General features: G+C 37.9%; 11 protein-coding genes across 11 annotated transcripts; 6 read left to right on the top strand and 5 right to left on the bottom strand.

Moving 5' to 3' along the window:
* Positions 1 to 72: 72 nt before the first annotated feature.
* EV154DRAFT_556424 (uncharacterized protein) lies at positions 73 to 1,149 on the top strand (the record flags this gene model as incomplete). Its single annotated transcript, XM_051605350.1, has 4 exons — positions 73 to 254; positions 321 to 781; positions 863 to 928; positions 996 to 1,149. Coding segments are annotated over exons 1-4 (792 nt in total), but the record flags the coding sequence as incomplete, so codon positions are not given.
* Positions 1,150 to 1,151: 2 nt separating this feature from the next.
* On the bottom strand, positions 1,152 to 3,269 carry EV154DRAFT_607383 (SRP54-type protein). The gene is made up of 4 exons (XM_051607608.1): positions 2,790 to 3,269; positions 2,555 to 2,717; positions 1,863 to 2,484; positions 1,152 to 1,790 (listed from the first exon to the last, which is right to left on the bottom strand). Exons 1-4 carry the CDS (start codon positions 3,226 to 3,228, stop codon positions 1,179 to 1,181), a joined length of 1,836 nt encoding a protein of 611 aa, XP_051451419.1. The 5' UTR covers positions 3,229 to 3,269; the 3' UTR covers positions 1,152 to 1,178.
* Positions 3,270 to 3,376: 107 nt separating this feature from the next.
* EV154DRAFT_607382 (putative alpha-1,2-mannosyltransferase) lies at positions 3,377 to 4,871 on the bottom strand (the record flags this gene model as incomplete). Its single annotated transcript, XM_051607607.1, has 5 exons — positions 4,295 to 4,871; positions 4,096 to 4,235; positions 3,848 to 4,026; positions 3,537 to 3,786; positions 3,377 to 3,480 (listed from the first exon to the last, which is right to left on the bottom strand). Exons 1-5 carry the CDS (start codon positions 4,852 to 4,854, stop codon positions 3,377 to 3,379), a joined length of 1,233 nt encoding a protein of 410 aa, XP_051451418.1. The 5' UTR covers positions 4,855 to 4,871.
* An 832-nt stretch (positions 4,872 to 5,703) lies between these two features.
* EV154DRAFT_528931 (Alpha/Beta hydrolase protein) lies at positions 5,704 to 8,690 on the bottom strand. The gene is made up of 5 exons (XM_051603625.1): positions 8,464 to 8,690; positions 8,167 to 8,390; positions 7,526 to 8,106; positions 6,130 to 7,434; positions 5,704 to 6,066 (listed from the first exon to the last, which is right to left on the bottom strand). The coding sequence occupies exons 1-5, from the start codon at positions 8,666 to 8,668 to the stop codon at positions 5,862 to 5,864; spliced, it is 2,520 nt and encodes an 839-aa protein (XP_051451417.1). The 5' UTR covers positions 8,669 to 8,690; the 3' UTR covers positions 5,704 to 5,861.
* Positions 8,691 to 8,808: 118 nt separating this feature from the next.
* Positions 8,809 to 11,173, top strand: EV154DRAFT_103858 (uncharacterized protein). The gene is made up of 2 exons (XM_051593870.1): positions 8,809 to 10,925; positions 11,017 to 11,173. Exons 1-2 carry the CDS (start codon positions 8,838 to 8,840, stop codon positions 11,152 to 11,154), a joined length of 2,226 nt encoding a protein of 741 aa, XP_051451416.1. The 5' UTR covers positions 8,809 to 8,837; the 3' UTR covers positions 11,155 to 11,173.
* A 1-nt stretch (position 11,174) lies between these two features.
* On the bottom strand, positions 11,175 to 12,687 carry EV154DRAFT_103788 (uncharacterized protein). The gene is made up of 3 exons (XM_051593868.1): positions 12,629 to 12,687; positions 12,500 to 12,550; positions 11,175 to 12,435 (listed from the first exon to the last, which is right to left on the bottom strand). Exons 1-3 carry the CDS (start codon positions 12,641 to 12,643, stop codon positions 11,272 to 11,274), a joined length of 1,230 nt encoding a protein of 409 aa, XP_051451415.1. The 5' UTR covers positions 12,644 to 12,687; the 3' UTR covers positions 11,175 to 11,271.
* A 731-nt stretch (positions 12,688 to 13,418) lies between these two features.
* Positions 13,419 to 15,801, top strand: EV154DRAFT_540656 (Cullin repeat-like-containing domain protein; the record flags this gene model as incomplete). The annotated part of the gene is made up of 7 exons (XM_051604433.1): positions 13,419 to 13,635; positions 13,692 to 14,446; positions 14,533 to 14,891; positions 14,966 to 15,090; positions 15,140 to 15,273; positions 15,347 to 15,503; positions 15,710 to 15,801. The coding sequence occupies 7 exons, from the start codon at positions 13,419 to 13,421 to the stop codon at positions 15,799 to 15,801; spliced, it is 1,839 nt and encodes a 612-aa protein (XP_051451414.1).
* Positions 15,802 to 16,290: 489 nt separating this feature from the next.
* On the top strand, positions 16,291 to 18,321 carry EV154DRAFT_103801 (Alpha/Beta hydrolase protein). Its single transcript, XM_051593869.1, has 3 exons — positions 16,291 to 16,691; positions 16,752 to 17,559; positions 17,633 to 18,321. The coding sequence occupies exons 1-3, from the start codon at positions 16,324 to 16,326 to the stop codon at positions 17,981 to 17,983; spliced, it is 1,527 nt and encodes a 508-aa protein (XP_051451413.1). The 5' UTR covers positions 16,291 to 16,323; the 3' UTR covers positions 17,984 to 18,321.
* On the bottom strand, positions 17,633 to 19,398 carry EV154DRAFT_103769 (uncharacterized protein). Its single transcript, XM_051593867.1, has 6 exons — positions 19,069 to 19,398; positions 18,937 to 19,013; positions 18,710 to 18,872; positions 18,568 to 18,644; positions 18,394 to 18,489; positions 17,633 to 18,304 (listed from the first exon to the last, which is right to left on the bottom strand). The coding sequence occupies exons 1-6, from the start codon at positions 19,127 to 19,129 to the stop codon at positions 17,993 to 17,995; spliced, it is 786 nt and encodes a 261-aa protein (XP_051451412.1). The 5' UTR covers positions 19,130 to 19,398; the 3' UTR covers positions 17,633 to 17,992.
* A 569-nt stretch (positions 19,399 to 19,967) lies between these two features.
* On the top strand, positions 19,968 to 21,083 carry EV154DRAFT_528917 (uncharacterized protein). The gene is made up of 3 exons (XM_051603624.1): positions 19,968 to 20,275; positions 20,368 to 20,721; positions 20,787 to 21,083. Exons 1-3 carry the CDS (start codon positions 20,065 to 20,067, stop codon positions 20,939 to 20,941), a joined length of 720 nt encoding a protein of 239 aa, XP_051451411.1. The 5' UTR covers positions 19,968 to 20,064; the 3' UTR covers positions 20,942 to 21,083.
* A 243-nt stretch (positions 21,084 to 21,326) lies between these two features.
* EV154DRAFT_431258 (ergosterol biosynthesis ERG4/ERG24) lies at positions 21,327 to 22,739 on the top strand (the record flags this gene model as incomplete). Its single annotated transcript, XM_051596597.1, has 3 exons — positions 21,327 to 21,593; positions 21,649 to 22,120; positions 22,192 to 22,739. 3 exons carry the CDS (start codon positions 21,327 to 21,329, stop codon positions 22,737 to 22,739), a joined length of 1,287 nt encoding a protein of 428 aa, XP_051451410.1.
* Positions 22,740 to 24,033: the final 1,294 nt, after the last annotated feature.

Raw genomic sequence — 24,033 nt, 5'->3', positions numbered from 1 at the left:
AATTGGCCGAGTTAAAAAAAACAAATATTTATCCCCCTCTCCTCCAATCAGAAATGAGGTGTTGAAAAGTCTCAGGGTAGTAAAAAAAAAAGTGGTTTCTATATTACACCTTTTTTTTATATATATATTATTTCTATTTGACATGGGAGATATTGCAGAACAAGAAAGACTCGAAAGACGTCGAGCTAAAAGACAACAAAAAATCCTTGCTTCAGCTGCCAGTCGGTTAAACCTCATTACAGGAACCCAAGCAGGTAAAGAAAATAGGCTATTTATATATATATATAAACGCTGACACTATATATATATATATATAAAAGCGTTTAGAGAAACACCTACACCTACACCTTCTACATCAAGCACATTACCCATAGAAACAAAAAAAAACTCATTAGCCGAACATTACCCTACTGCTTCTGATCCCCGTCGACAAAAATACGAACTCTCAAGCGTCACACCTACACCTTCTCTTTCATCAGGTAAACATCGTCCCGCTGTCCAAAAGGTCATTGAACAGGAACAAGCGGAAGCTTTAAACGAGCATGGATTTTTGGGCGGTAAAATTCCACAATTGTTGTTAGCCAGTATGTTACGTAAAACAAACCCTACGGCCGTTCAATGTGGTCACCCTGCAAACAAGTATTGGAATTTACTTCATTTTATAAGTATGATATGGTTGGGCATTTTGGCTGTCTATGAAGAGATCTCGTATCACGGTTGGAAGGGAGTGGCTCAATTGATCAAGGATCCTACATTAAAGGAACATGGTGCGATACATTTTGTAAGTTGATTTAAAGAACAGGTTTTTTTTTTAAATACATAAATCACATGCTGAAACGTTTTGGATATGATACATATGTAGCCTGTATTCTGGTACTTTGTCACACTAGAGATTTTTTTACATTTCGGTCGATCACTTTATCAACCAGTAAGTTGTGGGAGTGGGCATGTATGCATTTTTTTTTTTTTTTTTTACTCAACACATATATTTTCAGGAACATAACAGCATTCGAGAAGAGTCAACGTTTTCAAGCCTGGCAACACAATTACCTGAAGGAATTCAACCACCGGTATTATTCTTACAGAAATATGGCGTCCTTACCAACGAACTGTTTCGAGATTTATGCATTGTGATATTTGTGATAGGCTTTACATGTATTAGTATTTATATTACTTTATTACTTTTTTAATAAACTATGCACCACATGCGAGACCTTGAGATTCTTGAGATCTGTATAAGTTTGACCTGTACCCACGAAATAAATGGGTTGTCCCGTAATATAGGTCATGGATAACGCTGCACCCACTTTATCATCAATCGTATCAAATTTGGTCAAGATCATACCATCAATATGTCTTGGATTCGAAAGACCCGAGAAATCCTTGAGTGCCTGGTTAAATTTCGTGAGTTGATCCACGGCTTCGTTACCCACCAGAGCTTCACCCACAAAGATAATCTTGTCAGGTTGGTTCACTGACACCAATTTAGAAAGCGCACGCATTAAAGGTTCATTGTCTTGCATACGACCCGCTGTATCAATCAAGACAACATCAAATTGATTCACTGCAGCATAATTCATGGCATCTTTAGCAATACCTGCAGAATCTTTACCGTAACCACGTTCGAATAACTCTACTACGCCTCCTCCACTCGTTTGAAGTGCACGTAAATTACGTGCATGCACTCGTAATTGTTCAACAGCACCACTACGGAAAGTATCACATGCTGCAATCAAAATTTTGTAGTTATTCTGTAACAACCAAAAGCACACTTTACTCAAATTTGTCGACTACAGCCAAAAAAAATAAAAAAAAAAGATAAGAATGGGTGATACGATACATGATATACGAATGACACATACCTTGCCAACACCATTGACACCAATAAAGCACATGGTATATGGTCTCTTTTCTGATTTGGCTTGTTCAATATCACGTAAAATATCCAACGAGGTCTTGGGAGTCAAGATACGTTTTAATGCAGTTTCCATACTATTTCGCACAGCGGTAGAAATTCTTTCAAAATTACCCAATTTTTTACCCAATAAACTAGTACGAACACTTTGACATAAATGCTCTGCAATATGAGTAGCTACATTTTGTGTAATCAAGTGTTCCTTGATCGTTGCCATGACAGGATCCAATGTCTCTGCCGTCATTTCTCTTCCGGATGTGAATGATTTAAAGTAAGAAAACAAGCCTGATGTATTTCCCTTTGTTGTTGTTGTTTCATCGTCCTCTTCATCAAAGTCAAGCTCATCGTCACTGGCTTGCAAGACATCTTGTACTTGATAAATACCCTTTTCGTTCTTTTGTCCCAGTTTAGATGCATCCACAAATTGAGCAGCAATGGTATCCACGTTCTCTTCATCCTCCAATTCACCTGCCTTGGAATAATCCAGTGCCTCCATTTCTCCCTTGGCTATCTGTCCATCCCATACACGTGCTTGTTTTTGTGATTTCTTTTTCTTTCCTGTTGCATCACTAAAAAAAAAAGTCCCCACCATGCATTTAGTCTCTCTTATTTTTTTTTCTGTCTTTCTTTTTTGCTTACTCATTCATGCTGGGTGAAGGAGCGGGTGTGGATTTATTGGATTTGATCACTTTACGTCCTTTTCCACCAGGTCGTGGACTTCCTTGAAGTTTCAACGCCTTGATATTTTTTGTAATTTCATCTTCATCCACGGCATGAGCGTCATGAACAGGAAGTGCACCCGCTTTATATTTCCCAAAAGAAAAACGTGTTTAGAAAAAAAAAAAGGGGGGGGGGGAATGTTTAAGAAACTTACTATTTTGTGCTTGAGAACCCTTTAATGAAGTCTCAAACTTTTTGGTATTTTCAAATTTACGAGGTGCACGTTGTCGTCCTTGACTTCCTTTTTCCTCAATTTGAGCCAACACTTTATCAAAGATGGGACCAAATGTTGTATAGTCGGCATCGGTACCTTCCCATCGACTCAAGAATAAGCGTTTGACGGTCTCCAGTAATTCATCAATGTAGGTAAGTGGTAATATCTTTTGATAGGCTACGACAAAGACCACATCGTGTTCATTGGCCAACGTCCATTTTAAAGCATAATGGTCCTTGTAATAAACATCCGTTCCCGACCGTTCTTCAATCAAGACATTCTTTATAAGGTCTTGCACGGGAGAACCTTGAATAGGTGTAAACGTTTTTTGCCACAAGACAAACCCGCCTTTGGTCAAGATGGTGAATAAATCGAGCATCGTTTATGTATGTGTTGGAAAAAGCACGAGAATAAAAAAATAATAAATTTGAAAAAGAAAAATGGGGGTTTTTTTTTCGTGTGACGTTTATTTATAAGAGCGACTGTAAAAAAAAAAAGAGAGAGAGATGAATTTGTTTTAGATGAAATTAAATACGATAAGGTGCAGTCATATTGGCATGAAGTGCTTCATCCCAATTAAAGTCGGGTTGGATTTTAGAGTAACGCGTAAGACAACTCCAATCAGTCCAATCTACAAGATAACGTGTTAGTCATGAAATATATATATATATATAAAAATGCCGTTACCAAAGTTTTGCTTGTCATCACAAGAACACTTTTTATTGGCCCAAGGTTGATCAGGACAATGCATTAATGGGTTATGCTTGTATCCGATATCATTAAAGAAATGAACTTCAGAGGTCTTTAACATCATGGCAACTGCCAAGGAATGCACAGGTGCATCTCCCCATCGTTCGTAAAAGAAACCACCCTTGGAATCCAAGTAATTAAAGTATTTCAAATATCTTTCACTTCTAAAGAAATCCAATGATCCAATCTATAAAAAAAGGGCATGTTAGTCTATGGATACAACATACAACGAGTAAGGGATACTTTACCTCAAAATTGGACCAGAAATGACATCCATTATAATCAGTATAGTTGTTATCTGAAATCCAAGGCAACAAACTATCTTCACCGTAATTCACTAATTCTTTATTATCAGCCATGAATTGTTTGGTGGTTTCCCAAAGTGTAGGAATTGTTTCCATGTATTCTGTTAAAGAAAGTGTCCAGCCTGTATTTAGATATATAAAAAAGTAAATGAGCATTCAAGTCAAGATGTTTTTTTGTATAAATGACTTGCCATATTTCAACTTTTTATCCTTCATCATTTGGAAGACATCATAGTCAATATCGCAAAAGTAAGAGACATCAGGTTCAACACGCCAATAGTATTCAAAGGCGTCCAATAAGGGATGCCTAAAGAAGAAACCACTCTGGAATCTAAAAAGAGATTGATGAATAAAGAAAGAATACATAGTAATAAGAAAGAGTGACTCTACCGGCACATGTGTCTATAGGATTCACTACCACCATAAATAATGCCTTTATCTTGCATCTTCTTTCTACAATCAGCAGCCTTTTTGGTATCGACATGATCAGGATAACCCCACATATCAGCATCAATCTTACCATAATGCACTTCACTATTTGTCAAGGCAGCTGTCTTTTCCTTGAACTCTTCTGTAAAGTTTTCTTCATTTAAAAAGACATAAGGGTAATTGAATTTTCTGTTGAAACGATCTTCCATTTGACGAATAGAGGAACGGATACCATTTAAATCCGAGTTTCTGGCCAGAATGACAAAGGCGGCCTTGACACGATTAGGATGGTGTGCGGATAAAGTGGTTGTTGTACTACTGCTGATGACGGCGTTTTTGTAGGCGGCTAAAGCTGCTTCACCTTGTCTTGCTTGTGCTTCAAATGTACTTTTGAGATCTCCATACCAATTATCTGCAAGTTGCATATCAGCTTTTGGGAAAAATAAATAGGCAATCAAACCGAGAATGGCCACTGTAGCCAAGATTTGAAGACCCAGTGTTTGCCTCCGCTTGGACATCATCCTTTTGTGTATGTTTGTAAGAAAGAGAGAGAGAAAGAGAGAGAGTTTTGACCCTAAGTTATTGTGTCTTATACCTTTTTTGTTTCTACTATTTGTTTACCTAAATCCTCCCCTTTTGCATAAAGAATTTTGCTTTATAAACTCCACTTCGGATCATGAAAATAAATTTTTTGACATGTAAAAAAAAAGCTACTGCTTTTTTATCTGATTGGACTCGCTTTTTTTTTTTAATTTTTCTGTCAGTTATAAAAAGGGGATGATTTCTGTTTAAAATATACTTTTTTCCTTAATTCTTTTCACTGTTTCTATAAAGTTTGTATATATCTATTTTTCTTTAATTATTTTTTTTATTCGTGTTATTGTTATCTTCTCTTTTTGGGGATAGCGAATAATACTATATAAAAAAAATTTTTTTTTTGGGGAATGGTATTTCAATTTAAGACAGAAAGGAATTTCGATCTGGTCCACATGAAATTAGAAGGTAAATTTTGTTTATATATACACACACACACACACAAATAGTTTCTTTTTGGGGGTCCAATCTTTTTTTTTTATTTCTTTATTTGATGATTAAGTCTTTACTGAAGTTGGTTCCAATACGCAACCGGGACCTTCTAACTTTATGAATTTAATATTTACTTGCCCTCTCTGATTATATTGAAAAAAAAAAAAAAAAATTACCTCAAAAAAAGATTCTTGTATATTTTTTTTGTATATTTTTTTATTAACATTTTCATTTTCTCTCTTCAGGTATACTTTCTTATTTGTGGGGTCACCTTATTTTGATGTATATAACAATAAATAAAATTTCTATATATAAAAAAAAAAAAACTTTTCTTTGTTACATGTGGCTTGTTTTCATCCCGTTTTAATTAAAAATTACGCCTTTTTCGGGGGTTCATTTTAAACAAGGGTTGCCAAAAGAAAAAACCATGAATGCGCAAGAGCACAGACACGTTTTTATTTTAAACAGTGACGTAAAGAAACATTCTTTGTTTTATTATTATTTACAAATAGTTTGTGAGCCAATAAAACATGAGTGTTTCAAAATGTTCGTTTACACTAGCGTGTCGAAGTCCATGTTTCTCTGATGGATAGACCTGAAGATAATGAGGCTTGTTAGCCTTGACTAATTCCGTCACCAACATTTCAGTGTTTCTGTAATGTACATTTTCATCAATCAATCCATGCGCTATCAACAATCGATTTTCTCTATTTTTCATCCCCAAATAAGTTAGCTTCGTCTTTCTTTTCTCTCTCATTAATATATCTTACTCGTCGGGGAATTGGCTTGCATAGCTGAGTACACTACTTCTTCGATACGCTTCCACTTGTTCTTTCGGTAACCCCATATACCGTTCTGTATAAGCTGCATCATATAACTCCCACTCAATCACGGGAGCACCTGCAATCGCCATCTTGAAGAAATCTCCATACTGTGCTAATCCCATTAAACTCAAATAACCACCATACGACCATCCCGAAATAGCCACTCTTTTCAAATCAATCACACTGGGTGACCCTTCTTCTGTCCCTGCTCCAAACCTCGTATCATGTAAAAACCGAAGTCCTTCCATTTGATCCTTCAACTCCACTTGACCCAACTTCAACTGTAATTGCGCTTCAAATTCCAGTCCTCTGTCTGTAGACCCACGACTATCAATAATCACCACAGCAAAGCCGAAATAGACAGACATGAGGTATCGCATTAAACGTGGAAATTTAAATTCGTTCGTCACCAATTGTGTCTTGGGTCCACCATAAATATGTAAAACGGTTGGGTAACTCGTATCCGCTTGATAATGACGTGGTTTATACAGGCATCCATAAAGTAAGACCCCATCGGACGTATGAAATGAAAATATATCTCCGTTAGGCACCATATCTGCTAAATTCGTCAAGTCAGAAGAGCGTCGTCGTCGTAAAGGTGTCACTCCATCATATTTATACTCGTTCTCTTCTTCCTCCGCAGCGACAGAAGAAGGTTGAAGTGTAGGTATCAGTAAAGCAGAGTGTATCCTATCTTTGTCATCATGTTGAATATGTCCAATGAGAATCACACGAGGATCTGAGAGTGTAGAGAAACAATCCACGAAATAATCGGGTGAGTTCATGCTTACTGTATGACTATATCCCTGCCGTGTTAATAACACAGGTTCCTTCCCTGTGTCTAGATACGATGTCACATAAAAATGTGATTCTAAAGGAGATTCCCTTTTCGCTGTGAAATAGACCAACTGTCGTTGTTCATCCACATACAATGGTCGATCAACACAGGGCCATGTACCCTCAGTGAGTTGTCGCACACCTGTACGTCCATCGCTCCATTTTTCAACATGATACAAGTGACGATACCCATTACCCTTTTCTGAACTCCATATAAATTCTACTTTCTCTAGAGAATCGGTTCTCATAAAATGAAATGTGTCTGTCACATTAATCCAGTGTGGGTTGCTTTCTTCCCATAGAATTTGTGTGCTGGAAGGTGTTTCATTGGTATTCGTAGCTGTGAATTGAGAAGGGTATAATTTTAAAAGAGCAGTCTTCTTTTGATCTCTTGAGAGTATCTGCACCCACACACTAGAAAAAATAAACACACACATACATGAATCAATCCATGTAGGATAACCTTTGCGCGCTCTCTCTCTCTCTCTCTTTTTTTTTTTTTTACCTTTGACCGTCGGGCAGCCACCCAAATCTGACAATGTATTCGATCCAAGGAAACTGAGTTTGAATTTGATGCTCCCCCCACAACTGTTTATGCAACACCACACCATCTGCATGATCGAATTCAAGCAGCTTTAGGACACTTTGAGCGTTGGGTTTCCCGGCACGAGGATAACGAATGGGTTCCTGCATTGAATTTTTGGAAACTGTCACTTCTTCCACATCCTTTTCAGAGGTCTCCAGGTATAAAAGATGATTTTTGGTAGGACAACGATGATAACCTGTAAATCGATGAAATTCCTCCTGCATCATGTATTCCGCGACACCACATTTTAAGGTAGGATCCTCATCATTCCCACAAAACGTGAGTTGACGTTCGTTCCCCGCAAAATCCGTGCACCAAAGATCTCTATCCCTGATGAACGTAATGGTGTCTTTACCGAGTTTGGGATCCACTCGATTGGCTTGTGGGTCGCCGTAAATGGTCTTTTTCGGTAGATTGATGTCGATGGGACTCATCATGGGTGAGCAAGGTGAATTCGATCGACTGCGTTCATTGGCTTTATATGGAATTAATGTCGGCATCTGCTTTATTCATTAGCATCCCACTTGGCCTACACGAAGAAAAGAAAAAAAAAAGTTTACCTTGTCCGTGTCACTGATATAGATATTGCCATTGCATGTCAGCATAAGGGTATTGTCTAAGCGTTCCATGGAAGAGATACCAGGTAAAGGTGTCTGTACAGTATTTCCCTTTTCGTCTTGCGACAGATAGTCGGTAAATGTGATAGAGGTGTCTGAAAGGGGTAATTGACGGGTGGCTGTCAAGTAATTGTTGTCTTCTGTTTGTGGTATAGGTACAGTGTTTACTAGATATATATATAAATTAAAAAAAAAAGTTGAATGCGACAAAAAAAAAAAAATAAGGAGAGAGAATTTTACATGTGTGGAGGTTGACTTTGTGGAGAGAGATTTTCCTACTTGGACAAGTATCAGCAGAAGTAACATGGTTCGACAGAAAATAAAGATTATTACAATGCACTGTAAAATCTTTGACAACGGTCAATACTTGAACGGGGTACATGGACTGAAAGTTCGTTCTGAATTGTCTCACTCCATTTCGAACATGGTCCCAAGAATGACTCATTGTGTGTGCGTGTATATGTGATGCAAAAAGAGATAGAGAGTGTGTGTACGCGGTGATATAAATATATATAAAAAAGAGTCACAATGTACTTTTTGTTTGTTGTCAACAAGAGGGTAAACTCCCTCCCTTTTTTCTCTCCCCCCCCCCCTCTTTATTCTACATTTACCAGATGGATCCTTTTCAAAGCTTTTCGAGTCAATTCAACCCACAGTTATATGAGAGTAGTAATGTGCCACCGTCGACGGATAAATTATACTCTTTTAGTGGATATCAAGCCGGTTTAATGACGAATAATGCCTTGATGCAACCCATGTCGTCGACCCATCAAGTTCATTTCCGACCACCTATAACCCAAAACCCACCACAACCAGCACAAGGGACACACTTACAATCTTCACCCTATATGCCAACACCCTCCAACAACAACAATAATAACAGCAGCACAGAAACCGGTAGTAAATATTCGGGCATGTATGCAAACACGGGATTTGATATGTTGTCAATTCTATCACGTGTAGCCAATCGACCCAACCCACAGATCGATTTAGGACCTGTCGATCTCTCTTGTTCCTTTGTGGTGGTCGATGCACGACAATACGATTTCCCACTGGTGTACGCATCGCCCATGTTTGAACGATTAACGGGTTATTCACCTAACGAAGTCATGGGCCGTAACTGTCGCTTTTTACAGGCACCCGATGGTCGAGTAGCGATTGGATCACGACGAAAATATACCGATAATTCCATCGTCTATCATATCAAAACACACATGGTACAGGGAAAAGAATCACAATCCAGTATTATTAATTATAGAAAAACAGGTCAACCCTTTGTCAATCTGTTGACCGTGATACCCATCTCTTGGGAATCAGAAGAGATTGATTACTTTGTTGGCTTACAGGTCGATTTAGTGGAACAACCCAATTCGATCTTTCAGAGCATGAAAGATGGTACCTATACCGTCAATTATCGTAATTCTTCTATACCTCCCGTGATACAATCTAAAGATATGCGTCATGAACCTATTGAAGAATGGACTCGACCTGTTTCTCCCAAACTCTACTCGAATACAACCACCACCACCACTACCGGCAACACCACGACAACAACAACCACAACAGTCGATTTAGCTACGACAGGTACAACACAATCTGAAGCGGAACCTCCCATGGATGTTGAGACCTTGATTAAAGAAGCCAGTACAGATGAAGGCAAATTTCGAAGATGTTGGCATGAATTACTTTTGGACCAAAGTCCCGATTTCATTCATGTCTTGACGATCAAGGGTATCTTTTTATACTGTTCCGATTCAACGAAACAGGTACTCGAATACGATCCTGCCGAACTCGTAGGTAAATCATTAAAAGCTATCTGTCATCCGTCAGATATCACCACGGTGATGCGCGAATTAAAGCAATCCTCCAACGATGCAACCGAACCCGTCAACCTCATCTACCGTGTGCGCCGTAAAAACTCGGGTTATATGTGGATCGAATGTTGTGGTAAATTACGTAACGAGGATGGAAGGGGAAGGAAATATGTGGTTTTATCAGGCAGGGAAAGGCCCGTGTATCAATTACCTCGTAGTTCCTTGGCGGTAGGGAATAAAACCCATGACCAGCATCTGGCCATCACTGCAGCTGCTCATGCTGCTCATGCGCCGACGGAAGAGGTGATACCGGGCATGGAGGATCATGAATTTTGGGGGAAATTAAGTGCGGATGGATTGTTATTATATGTAAGCTGGACCTGTGCTAACATCTTAGGTTCTCCACCTCAGGATATCATTGGCTCCTCCCTCTATCAATTAATGCGAAGTAATCGAACCACAGATTTAACTCGCGCTTTGGCCGAAGTGAAGGAAGGCAAAATTGTTTATTTACGCCATGCCTTATTAAACAATGCTGGCATTGAAGTCATGGTCGCTACCACTTTCTATCCGGATGGAAAGGCTTCCGATGGTGAACCACCGTCGTTTGTATTGATGCAAACAAAAGTCATTGACGATGAATCTCCCATGACGGATGAGGAATCCCTGTATATCTCGATGGATCCCGATGTGAAAAAGAAGGGAAGGGCGGATCTATCTTTGCCTGGTTTGGATGGAAATATAGCCCCTCATCGTACTGTGGAGAGGATGGTGGAAGAATTGGATATTGGAAGGGATGCGAATTGGCAGTATGAATTACATCAATTACGTATCAGTAATAAGAAGTTACGTGATGATTTAGGTTCTTTGCTTCAACGAGCCAAACAGGTAAAAAAAAAATCATGTGTTTTTGTCTTTGCTCCTGGCCGGCCCTACCCTTTTTTTGTTCAAAACAAACTAACAGTTTACTTTATATTAGGAAGGGAAACAGGAAACGCCGGCATGTAATACTTGTCATCGTAGACTACCGGGATCGGCAGAATTATCAGATTATCCTAGCGACGAACCCTTGTTATGTAATACCTGCTCACTTCGAGAGTTACCCGCCATCATGTAATTGATGTGTAAATAATATAGAATTTTTTTTTGTTTTGTTCAATTTTATTTTAAAAACAAATAATATTTAAATCATTTTTTATATATAAGAGAAAGGGAAAGAAAGGATTTAAGTAATTTACTTGAAGACCTTACCATCGACACAATCCTCAAAGTCCCAAGCAAAGTACTTGAAGATCTCATCCTTCTTTTCTTCGTATTGAGAAGGTTCAATCTTTTGGAAGTTGTAAGATCCATAATCAGCAGCATCATAGATTTCATAAGGAACTTCTTGACCACGGACAACAAAGTAACCAGAGATGGTGTTGTTGTTGTTCTCACCACGGACAATCATGGAACCGAAAGCGTACTTGTGAGCACGTTCAAGACGAGCATAGAAACCACCAATCAAGTTGTTGGACATGAAGGTCAAGGTAAGTTCATCGTTGTACTTGTAGTCAACCTTCCAGATGGAGTAACCCTCGGGGTCAAAGTGTTCCCAGAACCACTTGATGGCATCCTTGGTGTCGTTGTTGGAGTACTCACGCTTCCAGGCATCCAAGATGAAGGGAGAAGGAGGCAACAAATCCAACTTGGACTTGGGCTTGGGAGCAGGCTTAGCCTCTTCCTCATCAGCAGCCTTGGGGGCAGCTTCCTTCTTTTCCTTCTTGGGAGCAGCAGCGGCAGCGGGGGCAGCAGCCTTCTTCTCCTTCTTGGGGGCAACGTACTTGAGGGGAGTCTCACAGAGTTCGACTTCACCGAGGTACTTCTTGAAGACGGCCTTGTTGGCAACGGTAGTGAAGTAACGGGTGACGTTCTTGAACTCGGCACGGAAGGCCTTATCGAAGACGGTCTTGAAACCAAGAGCAAGAGCAGTGACGACAGCGATATCAGCAAAAGTGACAGCCTCACCAACGAGGTAAGTCTTGGACTTGAGGATGGTGTTAAGGGCACCAAGAGCTCTCTTGACCTTTTCGGTAGCGGCATCAACGTTAGGCTTCATGTAGGTAACATAACCCATCAAAGGATAGATCCAGCCACCGAGGTTGGTGTTGATCTCGTTCTCGGAGAAGAGCAACCATTGCATGATTTCAGCCTTTTGAGCAGGAGTGGAACCCAAAAGAGGGTTGTTCTCCTTTTGAGCAGCAGCGTAGAAAGCAATAGCAGAGGACTCGAAAAGGTTGACTTCGTTGGACTCAAGAACAGGGATCTTACCCAAGGGGAACTTGTTCAAGAACTCGGCGTTCTTATCGGTTTGAATGTTGAATTCTTCAACCTTGAACTCGACACCACTTAATTCAGCCTATAACATCTTTGTTACTACTTTTTTTTTTTTAAGAGGGATGTCATCATGAACCAAAACTTACAGTGATTTGAGCCTTGGCAACACGAGTGTTTTGAGGATAGGACTTGACAGTCTAAAAAGTAATTTTGACAGTGTTAAACAACAACAATAGAAAAAAAATCACGTCGACTTCTTTATGTTATAAACTTACACCGATGGGAGCCATTTTGATAATAAAGTTATTAAAAAGGATAAAAAAACAAATTTGACGTTTCAAAAACTTTTTTTTTTTTTAGAAAAATTTCTTTTCTAACAGTCCCAATTTTTTTTTTTTTCCCATAAAGTTTATCTAATCTCAGACTTTGTCTAATTTTGTTAGGGGGTCCCCCCAATATGAGATCTCTCATAGAAAGGCTATCTATCCCATGGATTGGGGAGGTTATACAGCATTCACACATGTGTGGAGGTCCCGAGTTATTATAAGAGTACATCGTGGCTGTCTTATGGATGTCGTATCCCTGACATTTCTCTTATTAAATCACCTGTACAAGACGCGATAAATTATTAGTTTGGGCTGATGCGTTTTAGTTTATATACAATTAGATAAAGTGCAACTTTCGATCACTGAAGAAAAAACATGTGTGGCTTTAGATGTAGCCAATGCTATGATTGTTTGAAGCAAGCGCGACAGGGTTCATTTTTATCCAAAGTATATAAAGCAATGGATGTTGACAATTCTAGAGTCTTTGCGTCTACTTCAAGAATTCGACAAATAACATGCTTTATATTACCTAAATGACCAATCAGATATCTTTTAATAGAAGAAACAGACAATTACAGTCGAACCAAGTTGGGAGTTACCCAAATTCACCCCAATTACAAAATCAACAAAAATTATGAAATTTGGGTCTTTCTGGTATGCGGTGCATTAAAAAATAAATAAAAATAAAAATCATCTTTTTTCAGTAACCGCCTTCTTTTTTTTTTTTAATTATACCATCATGAAGACGGCAGGCACACTTCGTAAGAAAGGGTTGGGAGGCGTAGACCACTTTATGAAGAAGGATAAATCCAAGAACAGCCTGAACAGTTCACCCGTATCTTCACCTGCACCATCATCACCCAAAGTCGTTGCACCACCTGTAAAAGTTGTTCAACAAGCTCCCATTACCGTCGATTTACATCGTTTTGCAGACAATAACTTACAGCCTGAAGATTGTAAGTGCGACATTTTCTCTTTTTTTTTAAATGTTACTCACCATGGCGCATGATAGTTGTGCGTCGTTCTTTAGGAGATACCAATGAAGAAGGCATTCGAGGTTTCTACAAATCGTTACTGGATGCGAAGCATGTTGTGGGTGGCGATTTACAGCGAAACGTCTATCGAAACTATACCGAGTTTGTTTCCATCTCTAAAGAGATTGTGAATTTGGACGCCGATGTACTTTCTGTCAAGGAATACCTCAATGAACTCAAGTCCATCTGGGAATCGTTCCTAGCTGCAACCCACTCCTCCGACATGACCTCCAACAACAATACGATCGAAAGTATTTTCAACTCCCACCCTACCAAGAAAGCCGACATCATGACCAATACGGATAATCTATACCGTGTGCAAATCATGGCGTTATGGGATAACGTGGAAGGCTCACACCGTTTTATCCCACAAGCAGAGAACAAACATATTGTGAGGGAATGTGTGAATTTTTACGATATCAATCCCAAGACATTACAGCCTAGACAGGCAGTGCACTTGTTCTTGTTAAATGATTGTCTTTTATTAGCTCGTAGAAGAACAAACAAGTTGGTCGCTGAACATTGTTGGAATATTCAAGATTTAACCATTGTCGATATTAAAGATTCGGCTGATCTCACCAATGCACTCCGACTCGTTGTATACCCAGAGACTTTTATTTATCGCTCAGAACGGATTGAAGACAAGATGGGTCTCTTAAATGCTTACCGAAGACTGATTGATGAAAATGATGACCGTCAATTGGATACACCTCAATCCGCTGATATTCGAAAGGTAATCCTTTCTTTATATTAAAAAAAAGGAGGTGGAATGAAAAAAAAAAAAGATATTTAAACTATGTGTTTCTTTTGGTAAAATAGGTTCGAGATATAAACAATATGCATCCAGAAAAGGAAAAGTGGCTGATCGATTTAGCTGATCAAATGGAGATTATGATTGCATTGAGAGAATTCGAAAATAGTGTGGCCTATATTGAGAAGGCACGTCATATTATACTTTCTTCATCTAGCTCATTACCGATTGTGAGAGAAGCTAAAGATCACATTGAACAATATACAGATACATTGAGTACCATCATTAGTCGGGACCTGAGTAATACTCTGTTGACAAAGATTCAGTTTCAACGTTATGTCAATTGGTTACTTCGATTGGATAAGAGTGAAAAAGCACGTCAAGTCTTCTTGGGTACCCGTACATTGATCATTAAAAAGAGAATCAGGTAACTTTTGTTGATGATATACAAAAAAGGAATTGCTAAGGAGAAGGGCTGATTGTTTTTTTTATTGTTTGTAGACAATTAGTGTTTGGAGGTGATATTACTACTTATATCAGTGAATTGGCTTTGGTTGTATTTACATTGATTAGAAATACTTGTGAATGGTATCGAGATTCATTCAAACAAAACGACATGGCATCAGGTAAACTTTTAAATATTCCGTGTTTCTATTTGACTTACAATGAAATAAGGTTTTGTCACTTGGGTTCGAGAACAAACGGAGATTTATGCCAATATTTATAAACGTCAGGTGTTTGGTCAAAGTCAACTAAGCTGTCAAGTGATTGCTGATTGCTTTAAATCCACAGTGGATCAATGTTCCATCGTAAGTCTCGGCCCTACCCCCCCCCTCTAATCCCAAAGAGATCACTCACATTTTATATGTATATATATAATAGCTTCGAAAGGTGGGATTGGATCTCAAGTTCATGCTGGAAGATTTATTTTTGGAAAATGTAAAAGAAACCGTGATTGCCTATGAAAAGAGAAACAGTCAAAAGATTGAAAAGTTTATCGCCAATGATAATTTCAATTTGGTTTCTGGACAAGGCTTAGGTACAGATGTAAAGGTGACTTCTAGCGTTGTCAGCTTTTATAATTTGTTGGTCAAGTTTTCAAATGATATTTGTTTGCTTTCCAAATTACAGGTAGATAAAAAAAAAGGGGGGGGTGGAGAGAGAGTGTGTGTGTGTGATAGACAATGCAAGATTACTGATATTTTTTTTATGTGTTTGATCTGTACATGTAGTTGTATTCAACAGTGATTGAAAGTGTGTGTCAATTAACCGAACATTACCTAAGATCTATGTTGGCAGAAGCACGTAAAAAAGAACTGACTAGAGAACAGGTATAAACCCATTCGAATTTGGATAATGAGCACATTTCCATTTATTAATTAGGTTTGTATCTCAGCGTTCGATTGCTTCCATGAATGTATCGTTTATTCTTGACAATGTTGTACCAAGAGTGTCATCACAATTAAATGTAGTGTGATGATGATCAAATAGATAATAGACGGGCTTTTTTATTGACATTTTTCTTTCTTATTAGTATCACTTTAATAGACCTATACCAGAACTAGATACACTCAGAGCAAGATTAAGAGGTATAGTTTAACACGCTAAATACCACTCATAGCCACTAACAATTATGGAATAGAACTGACTTACATCAATTGATGATTACACCTACACGTGCAACATGTGAAACCTATGCTGTGCGGTAAAAAAATAACCGCTGCATTAAACCACTCCTTAATATTTTTTTTTTCTCCTTTTTAAGATTTTTTTTTTTTCTGTTTTATAAATTACAATGAGATTTTCGAATTCTTTTTTTTTTTCTTCTTCTGTTTGGGGTTTCTCCTTTAGATATATCAATGTCACTACCAATTCCTAAATTACTTGGAAGTACCATTGTATTGTCACTCCTTCCATGTGCTTATGCATTTACATCAGCTATTAAAGAAAGCACCTTATTATTATCGCATGTTATGAAAGGAACACTTGTCATTTGGAGCATCATTGAAATATTATTTTACATTTATTATTTGCATGCACGTAAACGACTTCAACAAACGAACAAACCACACAAACCATTAAACGAAACGGAACGAGCAAGTTTATTTTGGAACTGTGTACAAACCATTGACGATGTAGCCACCTGGAGTGAAGGTTGGTTTTACTATAAAAAAGACCACTCACATCCTCAATTTAAAGAGATACAACGAGAAAACCTGGCATTGTGGTAAGGGTTACACAAAACTTGTCTGTGCATTTTCTATATTAAAATTTTTTTTTATTTAAGGTTTGCATGGGCTTTTTGGCATGAGAATTTAGAAGTGGTTCGAAAAGACGAAGCCTGGTCAAATGAACTAGAATGGATGTTGGATTCAGCTGAGGATTGGTTTAAAGTGAAATTCCCAAAAGGTCAAAATAAAGAGTTACAATGCATTCGACTTAATTTAGATCCTGTCCATGCCTGTCATCGTCCTCTCATTGTCTATGTGGGACTGTATGTTTTAACCATGCTGTTCAACATGATCTTTTTACAATGGATGTTGGCATTTACAGCATACGATACCACCTTGTCTGGTGTTGTCTGGGGTGGTATTTTAGGTCATTTACATTACGCCATTCAATACACCAAGGCCCTTTTGTTTAAATCGGAAGAAGCACCAGATAAAAAAGACTTGCTGCCAAGAGCGATTTCTTATTTTTACCGGGGATCATCCAGTAACAATAAAACACCTCTCGTGTTCTTGCATGGTATTGGTGCAGGAGTTGTTTGTTACGCAGAATTGATACATCAATTGGTATCACTGGATAGACCGATTTTCTTGGTCGAGTTACCCTATGTGGCAATGCGAATGGTAGACTATGTTCCTTCTGCTGCTGAAACTGTGGGTGAAATACAAGCCATGTTGAAATCATTTGGTTATGACAAGGCAGTCTATATCTCTCATTCAATGGGTACAGGTGCTTCAAGCTGGGTTATGAATATGGCTCCCGAAACCATTGCTGGACTAGTCATGATTGATCCCATCTGTTTCCTATTGCATTATCACAATGTGGCGTTTAATTTTGTTCATCGTATTCCAAAGACATTTATCGAGGTAAGACAATAGATATGAATTTAAACGAGGCTGTAAAAGAAAATTAAAAAAAAACAAACAATTGGTCAAATAGTATATTATGCATTATGGAGCTGCAAGGGAACTTTACATTAGTAATTATATAAGTCGACATTTTCAATGGTTTGAAACGATTTATTTCTCTCAACCTAGTAATTGCGCACAATTACCGGTGTTACCTTCACCGCTTGATACAAAAGGACCTTTAGCCAATGCCACGGTGTTTTTATCGGAAAAGGACGGTATTGTCGGAAGTTCAGTTGTGCACAATTATTTATTAGAACGAGGTGTGGATGCACGTATCATGGAAGGATTAGAACATGCCATGTTTTTATCGAGTCGTTATTGGAAAAAGACGATTTCGAATCAAATAGATACCATTGCCCGTAAGGCAGATATAAAGTAAAATAAAAGTTTATTTTGTAATATTTGATAATGTGGCACCTACTTCCATGGATGTTAATGCAGCATCGAGACTTGTCATACTTGTAGGCCTACTCAGGCCTTTACGCTCATGCTGATGACTATAGTCTAATAATTCGGCTTGTGATAATCTCACTGAAAGACGCGAAGAAGAAGGTGATCTTGTGGAAATATGCGATCGGATCGAGGCTGCACGGGAAGGTGCACGAGGATAAGCAGAGATACGATGCTCTGCCAAGAATTGCTCTAAAAAGTCCACAATTAAAGGTTCCTTCATGGCGGATAATTTGTACTCTTCAAACGACTAAAAAAAAAAGGGTAACCTTAAATTATTATATATCGCAGTAATAATTTTTACATTCCTCCCTCCTCGCCAACACTTGTGATATTTACCAAACGCCCATCATTGTCGACATCAAAATCTTTAAACATGTGTTCAACCATTTCTTTAATTTCAGTTGTGCGATCGTCTTTAGAGAATGTACAAGACTATTTTCAATATAAAAAATATAATTAAAGTCAGGAGGGAGAGGTACCTTTTTTTTTTTGTATATTTCAAAACCCTACCAACTTTAACATGACCCGCTCCAATTCTGATTTAGTTAAATAGCCATCATGGTTGACATCGTACAGTTTAAAGGACACTAGGTAGTTAGGGTTAACCTTTTTGTGTTGCCAAGGAAAAAAAAAGCTCTAAAATAATACTTACAAGACAACTTTTCCTCGGCATTGCCCTTGATAAATATACTAAGACCATCAGCAAATTCACTAAAGTCCATGGCCTTATTGTTGTCGCTGTTGAATGCTGAGTAGAGTTGGTTGAGAAAAGCATCGTCGTTGGAAGACACTGATGGAACATACTTCTTGACGGTCTAGAAGAATTTATTTTTTAAAAAAAAATATTATCTCAAGATTTGACACAAGATATAGTCATACCTCTTTGAAGACTTTGGGAGTAATATTGGACTTTGAATCCACTTTATGTCGAAGGTCATGAATCTCCTTTTTGGAAACTATTACATATAAATGAATAAAACGTTTGTGTAGATGAGCATAGGATATCCTTACAATGTGTCTTTTTGGATAAAAGGTTGTTTTCTTGACTCTCTCTGCTCTTCGTTTGTCCCATGGTAAATGAATAAGAAAGTATAAAGAAAGTGAGTTCACACACACTCGTTCCGTCCCCACCCCCCTCTTTTTTTTTTTACATTAGGCGGAGTTGCTTAATTGTTACCTTGTACCACTGTAAAGTCATGGACAAAAATGCACCCCCATTCACATTTTAATGGAAAGCCACAAGAGATAGTACATGAATCATAAAGGGATAGGCTCGTGTCTATATCATTCTTTTACTTGTTCCCCCTGAGTTTAATCCAATAAAGCATTATCATATGGTGGCAAAAAGAGTAAGGTTACAAGTTCATGCAGGATGACACGTTAGTAACCAAAAAGTCAGTGCCCGCAACAACAGCTCATTTCTCATCTGTCTTTTACTTTCGTAATCAAGACAACGGTGGATAGAAACCAACATTCTTTTTTTTTTACGTAAGATAATCTCAATATTAAACTAGCCTAATTTATCAGATCAAAAAAAAAACTTTGGGTCACATCCTGCACAATAAAAACTCAAAAATGATACCAATCTTTTGGCTCAGCCGTGTCCAGTATTCCTTAACCAATGATAAAGATTATTGCTCAGGGCCATTGATTTTACCGATAGTTATTTCCAGGTCCACCGTTACCTTTTTCAGTGCCTATTTCACATGTTTATTAAAAATAAAGCTTTTGTATTATAAAGACATAATCAATTATTTATATTACTCTTGGATTGGTAAAGATATTTATATTTTAAAAAAAGCATGGTAAATGTGTGAAGACTGTATAAGATGATCTCTGTTGCACAAAACAATCAGCAAAGGTGGGTGGACCTGTTTATCATTTTTTTTCAAACCCAGGGCCTGGGGGGGGGGAGAGGAAGGGCAGAGGGTTTTTGGTGGGACCCTATGAAATAAAATTCTGAGCGTTTTTATTTTTTTATATCACAGAAAAAAAAAAAAATTGAACATGATAAGCCCTCCATCGACTGTTATTTTTGTACATTCAACAGCCCATTGGGAGGCCATTCAACAGCAACGAGCACAGTTATTGGGAGTTCCACCTGCACCTGAACCTGTTCAACCTAAAAGAATCAAGAAGCCAGCACCTGCCGATGAAAAGATAAAGCGGTCCCATGTGGGTAGCGCCAGTAGTCGTCGTCGAAAGCGATGGACCAACAGTATGATTCAGCAAATGACAAAAAAAAAAAACTTTAGAGAATGATTACGTTTAACTGGTTTCTTTTTTTTTTTCTTATTATTAAAATGATAGACAACTTCTCAGAACATCCTCAAGCAGTACTTTATGCTGAAGACCTTCGACCACCTGGTTATGTCTATAAGCATCATGATGCATCTATTCTAGAAGGAGAGACGATCATCGAGCCTATAGAACCTGTCATACTACCTACAATTTTATCTAGACATATTAGACATGACCTTAAAAAGGCTCATATTTCACAAGGTCTGGTGTCCAACTACGAGACCCAACTTGTGCAATTCATAGACGTTTGGTTAGATAACCTTGAACAACTGGATAATATATGCTTAGAAATCACATCCAATAATCAATTTGAGAGATACGTTTTGCATACAATTAGTCAATATTACGGATTTAGTTCATTCAGTAAGTCATTCAAGTATTTTTTTTAAGGAAAAAAACTGAATTATGCTTAACGCTTATTGTTTTAGGTAAAACAAATGATCAAAATATACGAACAACATTTATTTTTCATCCTGCATACATGAATTACCTCACAAAAGATGATAGAGATATTGATTATTTGGATGCTGCAAATTGGATCATGCCTGAGAAATCCTTTTTCGATTACTTGTTCAATAAATAATTCGGTGAAACCATGCAAATCATCAACTGTCTCTCTCTCTTTTTTTTTTTTTTTTTTTTTTTTGCTAAACGCACCTTGGCATCATAAATGCATTATTATTACACAACATTTTGTTTAATATCACAACCCGTCGTAAAAAAACCGCATGCCGTCATCCACTGTTTCTTGTATATGTATAAAAAAAAAAACTTGGGTGATCACTGTCTCTTCTCTTTTTCTCTTGCTTTTATAATATTCAAAAATGTCTAGAGATACATTACTAGCGCCGCAAAGGAAAAAGAACACAAACGGTGTACCACTGTTTAAACAAAAGGTGACAAAATTAGACGTGAAATTAGACAATGAAGTACATTACGAGTTTGGTGGACCCATCGGTGTATGTGCCATGATGATTGGGTTTCCTTGTTTAATGTATTATTTCTGGGTATGTCTCGAATACCATCAAGGTAGATTGATTTACCCTTCAAGTTTGTCTCAAATCAAACCTTGGATCATCAATGAAATCTGGAACAAGATCAAGATCGGCGCTTATCCTTCTGCCTGGGCAACACAAGTCTATATGGGTTATGTCTTATTTTCCTTTGTATTGGCTTATTCTATGCCTGGTCCTGTCGTGGAAGGATTACCCATTCCTTCCTTGAACGGTCAAAAAGTAAGGATACCCATACATTTATAAATATTTGCAGCATAGTAACACCTATAGTCAGCTTAAATATTTATGTAACGGTCTCTCCTCTTGGTATTTAACATTGTTTGTTTCATTTGTCTGCCATGTCAGTGGCGTGTTTCGTCTCACTCATATCATTGACCATTTTGGAGAGTTAATGACGGTGGCTATTCTCTGGGGATTCTTCATGTCTGCTGTTGTGTATGCTGCAGGTATTTACTCGGGAAAGACTCATCGTATGTCTGGTAATTTCTTTTACGATTTCTTCATGGGCGCGACTTTAAATCCAAGAATTGGACATGTCGATCTCAAAATGTGGGCGGAAATTAGATTACCCTGGCCCGCCTTATTCTATTTGTCTCTTTCATGCCTCTTGAAGCAATATGAAACATACGGTGCAGTGACTGCCCCTGCTGTCTTTATTGTCTTGGCTCATTTCTTGTATGTAAATGCTTGTCAGAAGGGTGAAGAGTGTATTCCTACATCATGGGATATATTTTATGAAAAGAATGGTAAGTGTAGATAGTGGCTGAATTTTCGATATCTTTTTTTTACTAATAAGTGGATGGGTGCGTGATGTTAGGATTTATGCTGATATTTTGGAATATGGCAGGTGTTCCATTTACATATTGCTATGCATCTATCTACATGATGAAATATCAATTGACTACAGGTCGTGCCATCACACATAGTTTGCCATATACAGTTGGCATATTTTCATTATTACTCGTCGGTTATTATATTTTCGATACTGGAAACTCACAAAAGAACCGATTCCGTATGGAACAAAATGGATCATTTATTGCACGTAATGCATTCCCACAATTACCTTGGGGTCATATTAAAAACCCTAGCTACATCAAGACAGATCACGGTAATTTATTACTGACGTCTGGATGGTGGGGAGTGGCAAGAAAGCCACATTATACAGCAGATTTAATGATGGCTATCTCGTGGGGTTTAATCACTGGATTTGATTCGTTTTTACCTTATTTTTATTTCTGCTTCTTCTTGTGTGTTCTCGTTCATCGCGTATCAAGAGATATGGAACGATGTGCCAAGAAATATGGCAAAGATTGGGAGAGATATTGTGAGAGAGTCCCATATATTTTTATCCCTTACGTATTTTAATCCTAGCTTAACTATATTTTGTTCATTTTTATTTAATAAATAATTTTAATTTCCTTTTCATACATATGCAGATAAGACAACAAATTAGGAACAATAAAGACATGAGTTTATTATGAAGCGGGGGTTTTTTTAATAAGTAATAATATAGTGATAGAATCTATAATCTAATAATCTAATTTTTCTAAGGGGTGGATAAAAGCAGCTGTCGTTTAGGCAACAGTCAAGAAAGGCAATTCAAGAAGAGCGGTTCCGCTGACAACTCGGATAACAGTAGTATCTGTGGTAGTAGTACTAGTGGTGGTAGAAGTGCTGGTGGCAGAGGTGAGAGTGATGGTAGGAACCTCTTGAGCAGTGACGGTTTGGTAGATGTACCAGTTCTTGTTCTTGTGGTAGTCACCCTTTCCTCCATAATCACCCTTTCCTCCATAATCGCCCTTTCCTCCATAATCGCCCTTGCCACCCTTGTTCTTCCAGTCCTCATCATCTTCATCATCATCATCCTCATCATCATCATCGTGCCACTTCTTATCGTCTTTATCGTCCTCCTCATCATCTTCATCGTCATCTTCGTAACGCTTCTTCATGTTGTTGGCAACCTCAGCGAATTCGAAATCAAGAGGAGAGCCGGAAAGCTCAAGCTCAGAGAAAGGAATGGCTTGAAGAGAAGCAGATGCGGGAGCGGCAGAGGCTGAAGCGGAAGCTGAAGCAGGTGCGGCAGAGACAGCAGCGGCCAAAAGGGCAACGGACAGGATTGAAAGAGTAAAACGCATTTTTATAAAATAGGTAAAAAAGTAAGAGATGTTGAAATAGAAAAAACTAAAGTAGAGAAAGAATGAGTAAAAAAAAAGTTGGAAGCAGAATGTATCTTGTATTTATACTCAATCGAAATATATAAAAAAAAAAATTATTTGTTATCACAAATAACGATTGCGTTTAGTTTTAAACTGATTTCTTTTTTTCGTAGGCAATTTATTTCTCTGTTCTGCTTTAACCTCTCTTTTTGCTTAATACATGTCAAGGATCCATTATGACCAAACCTATCACATGTCTTGCTTTCTCTTTTCTTCCTATTTCTTTTTATTTCTTTCATAGATACCATCCTAACAACGTCTGTAAAACTGTCGTCAAAGAAAGTTCTTGTTTGGATTTTGCCCATTCAAACCAAACATACTGGGTCAAGTTCATAATATCGGAGTTTATTAAGCAGTAGCATATTTCTCCGTCCCCTTGGGTTCCTTGATCGGATGTTTACATGAGAAATGTGTCTTTATTTGTGTGTGTGTGTGTGCTTTTA

This window comes from Mucor mucedo (assembly GCF_025094135.1).
Source record: "Mucor mucedo strain NRRL 3635 chromosome Unknown EV154scaffold_187, whole genome shotgun sequence".
In the NCBI taxonomy this organism is placed as follows: Eukaryota; Fungi; Mucoromycota; class Mucoromycetes; order Mucorales; family Mucoraceae; genus Mucor; species Mucor mucedo.
This window is presented reverse-complemented; position numbering and strand designations above follow the sequence as displayed.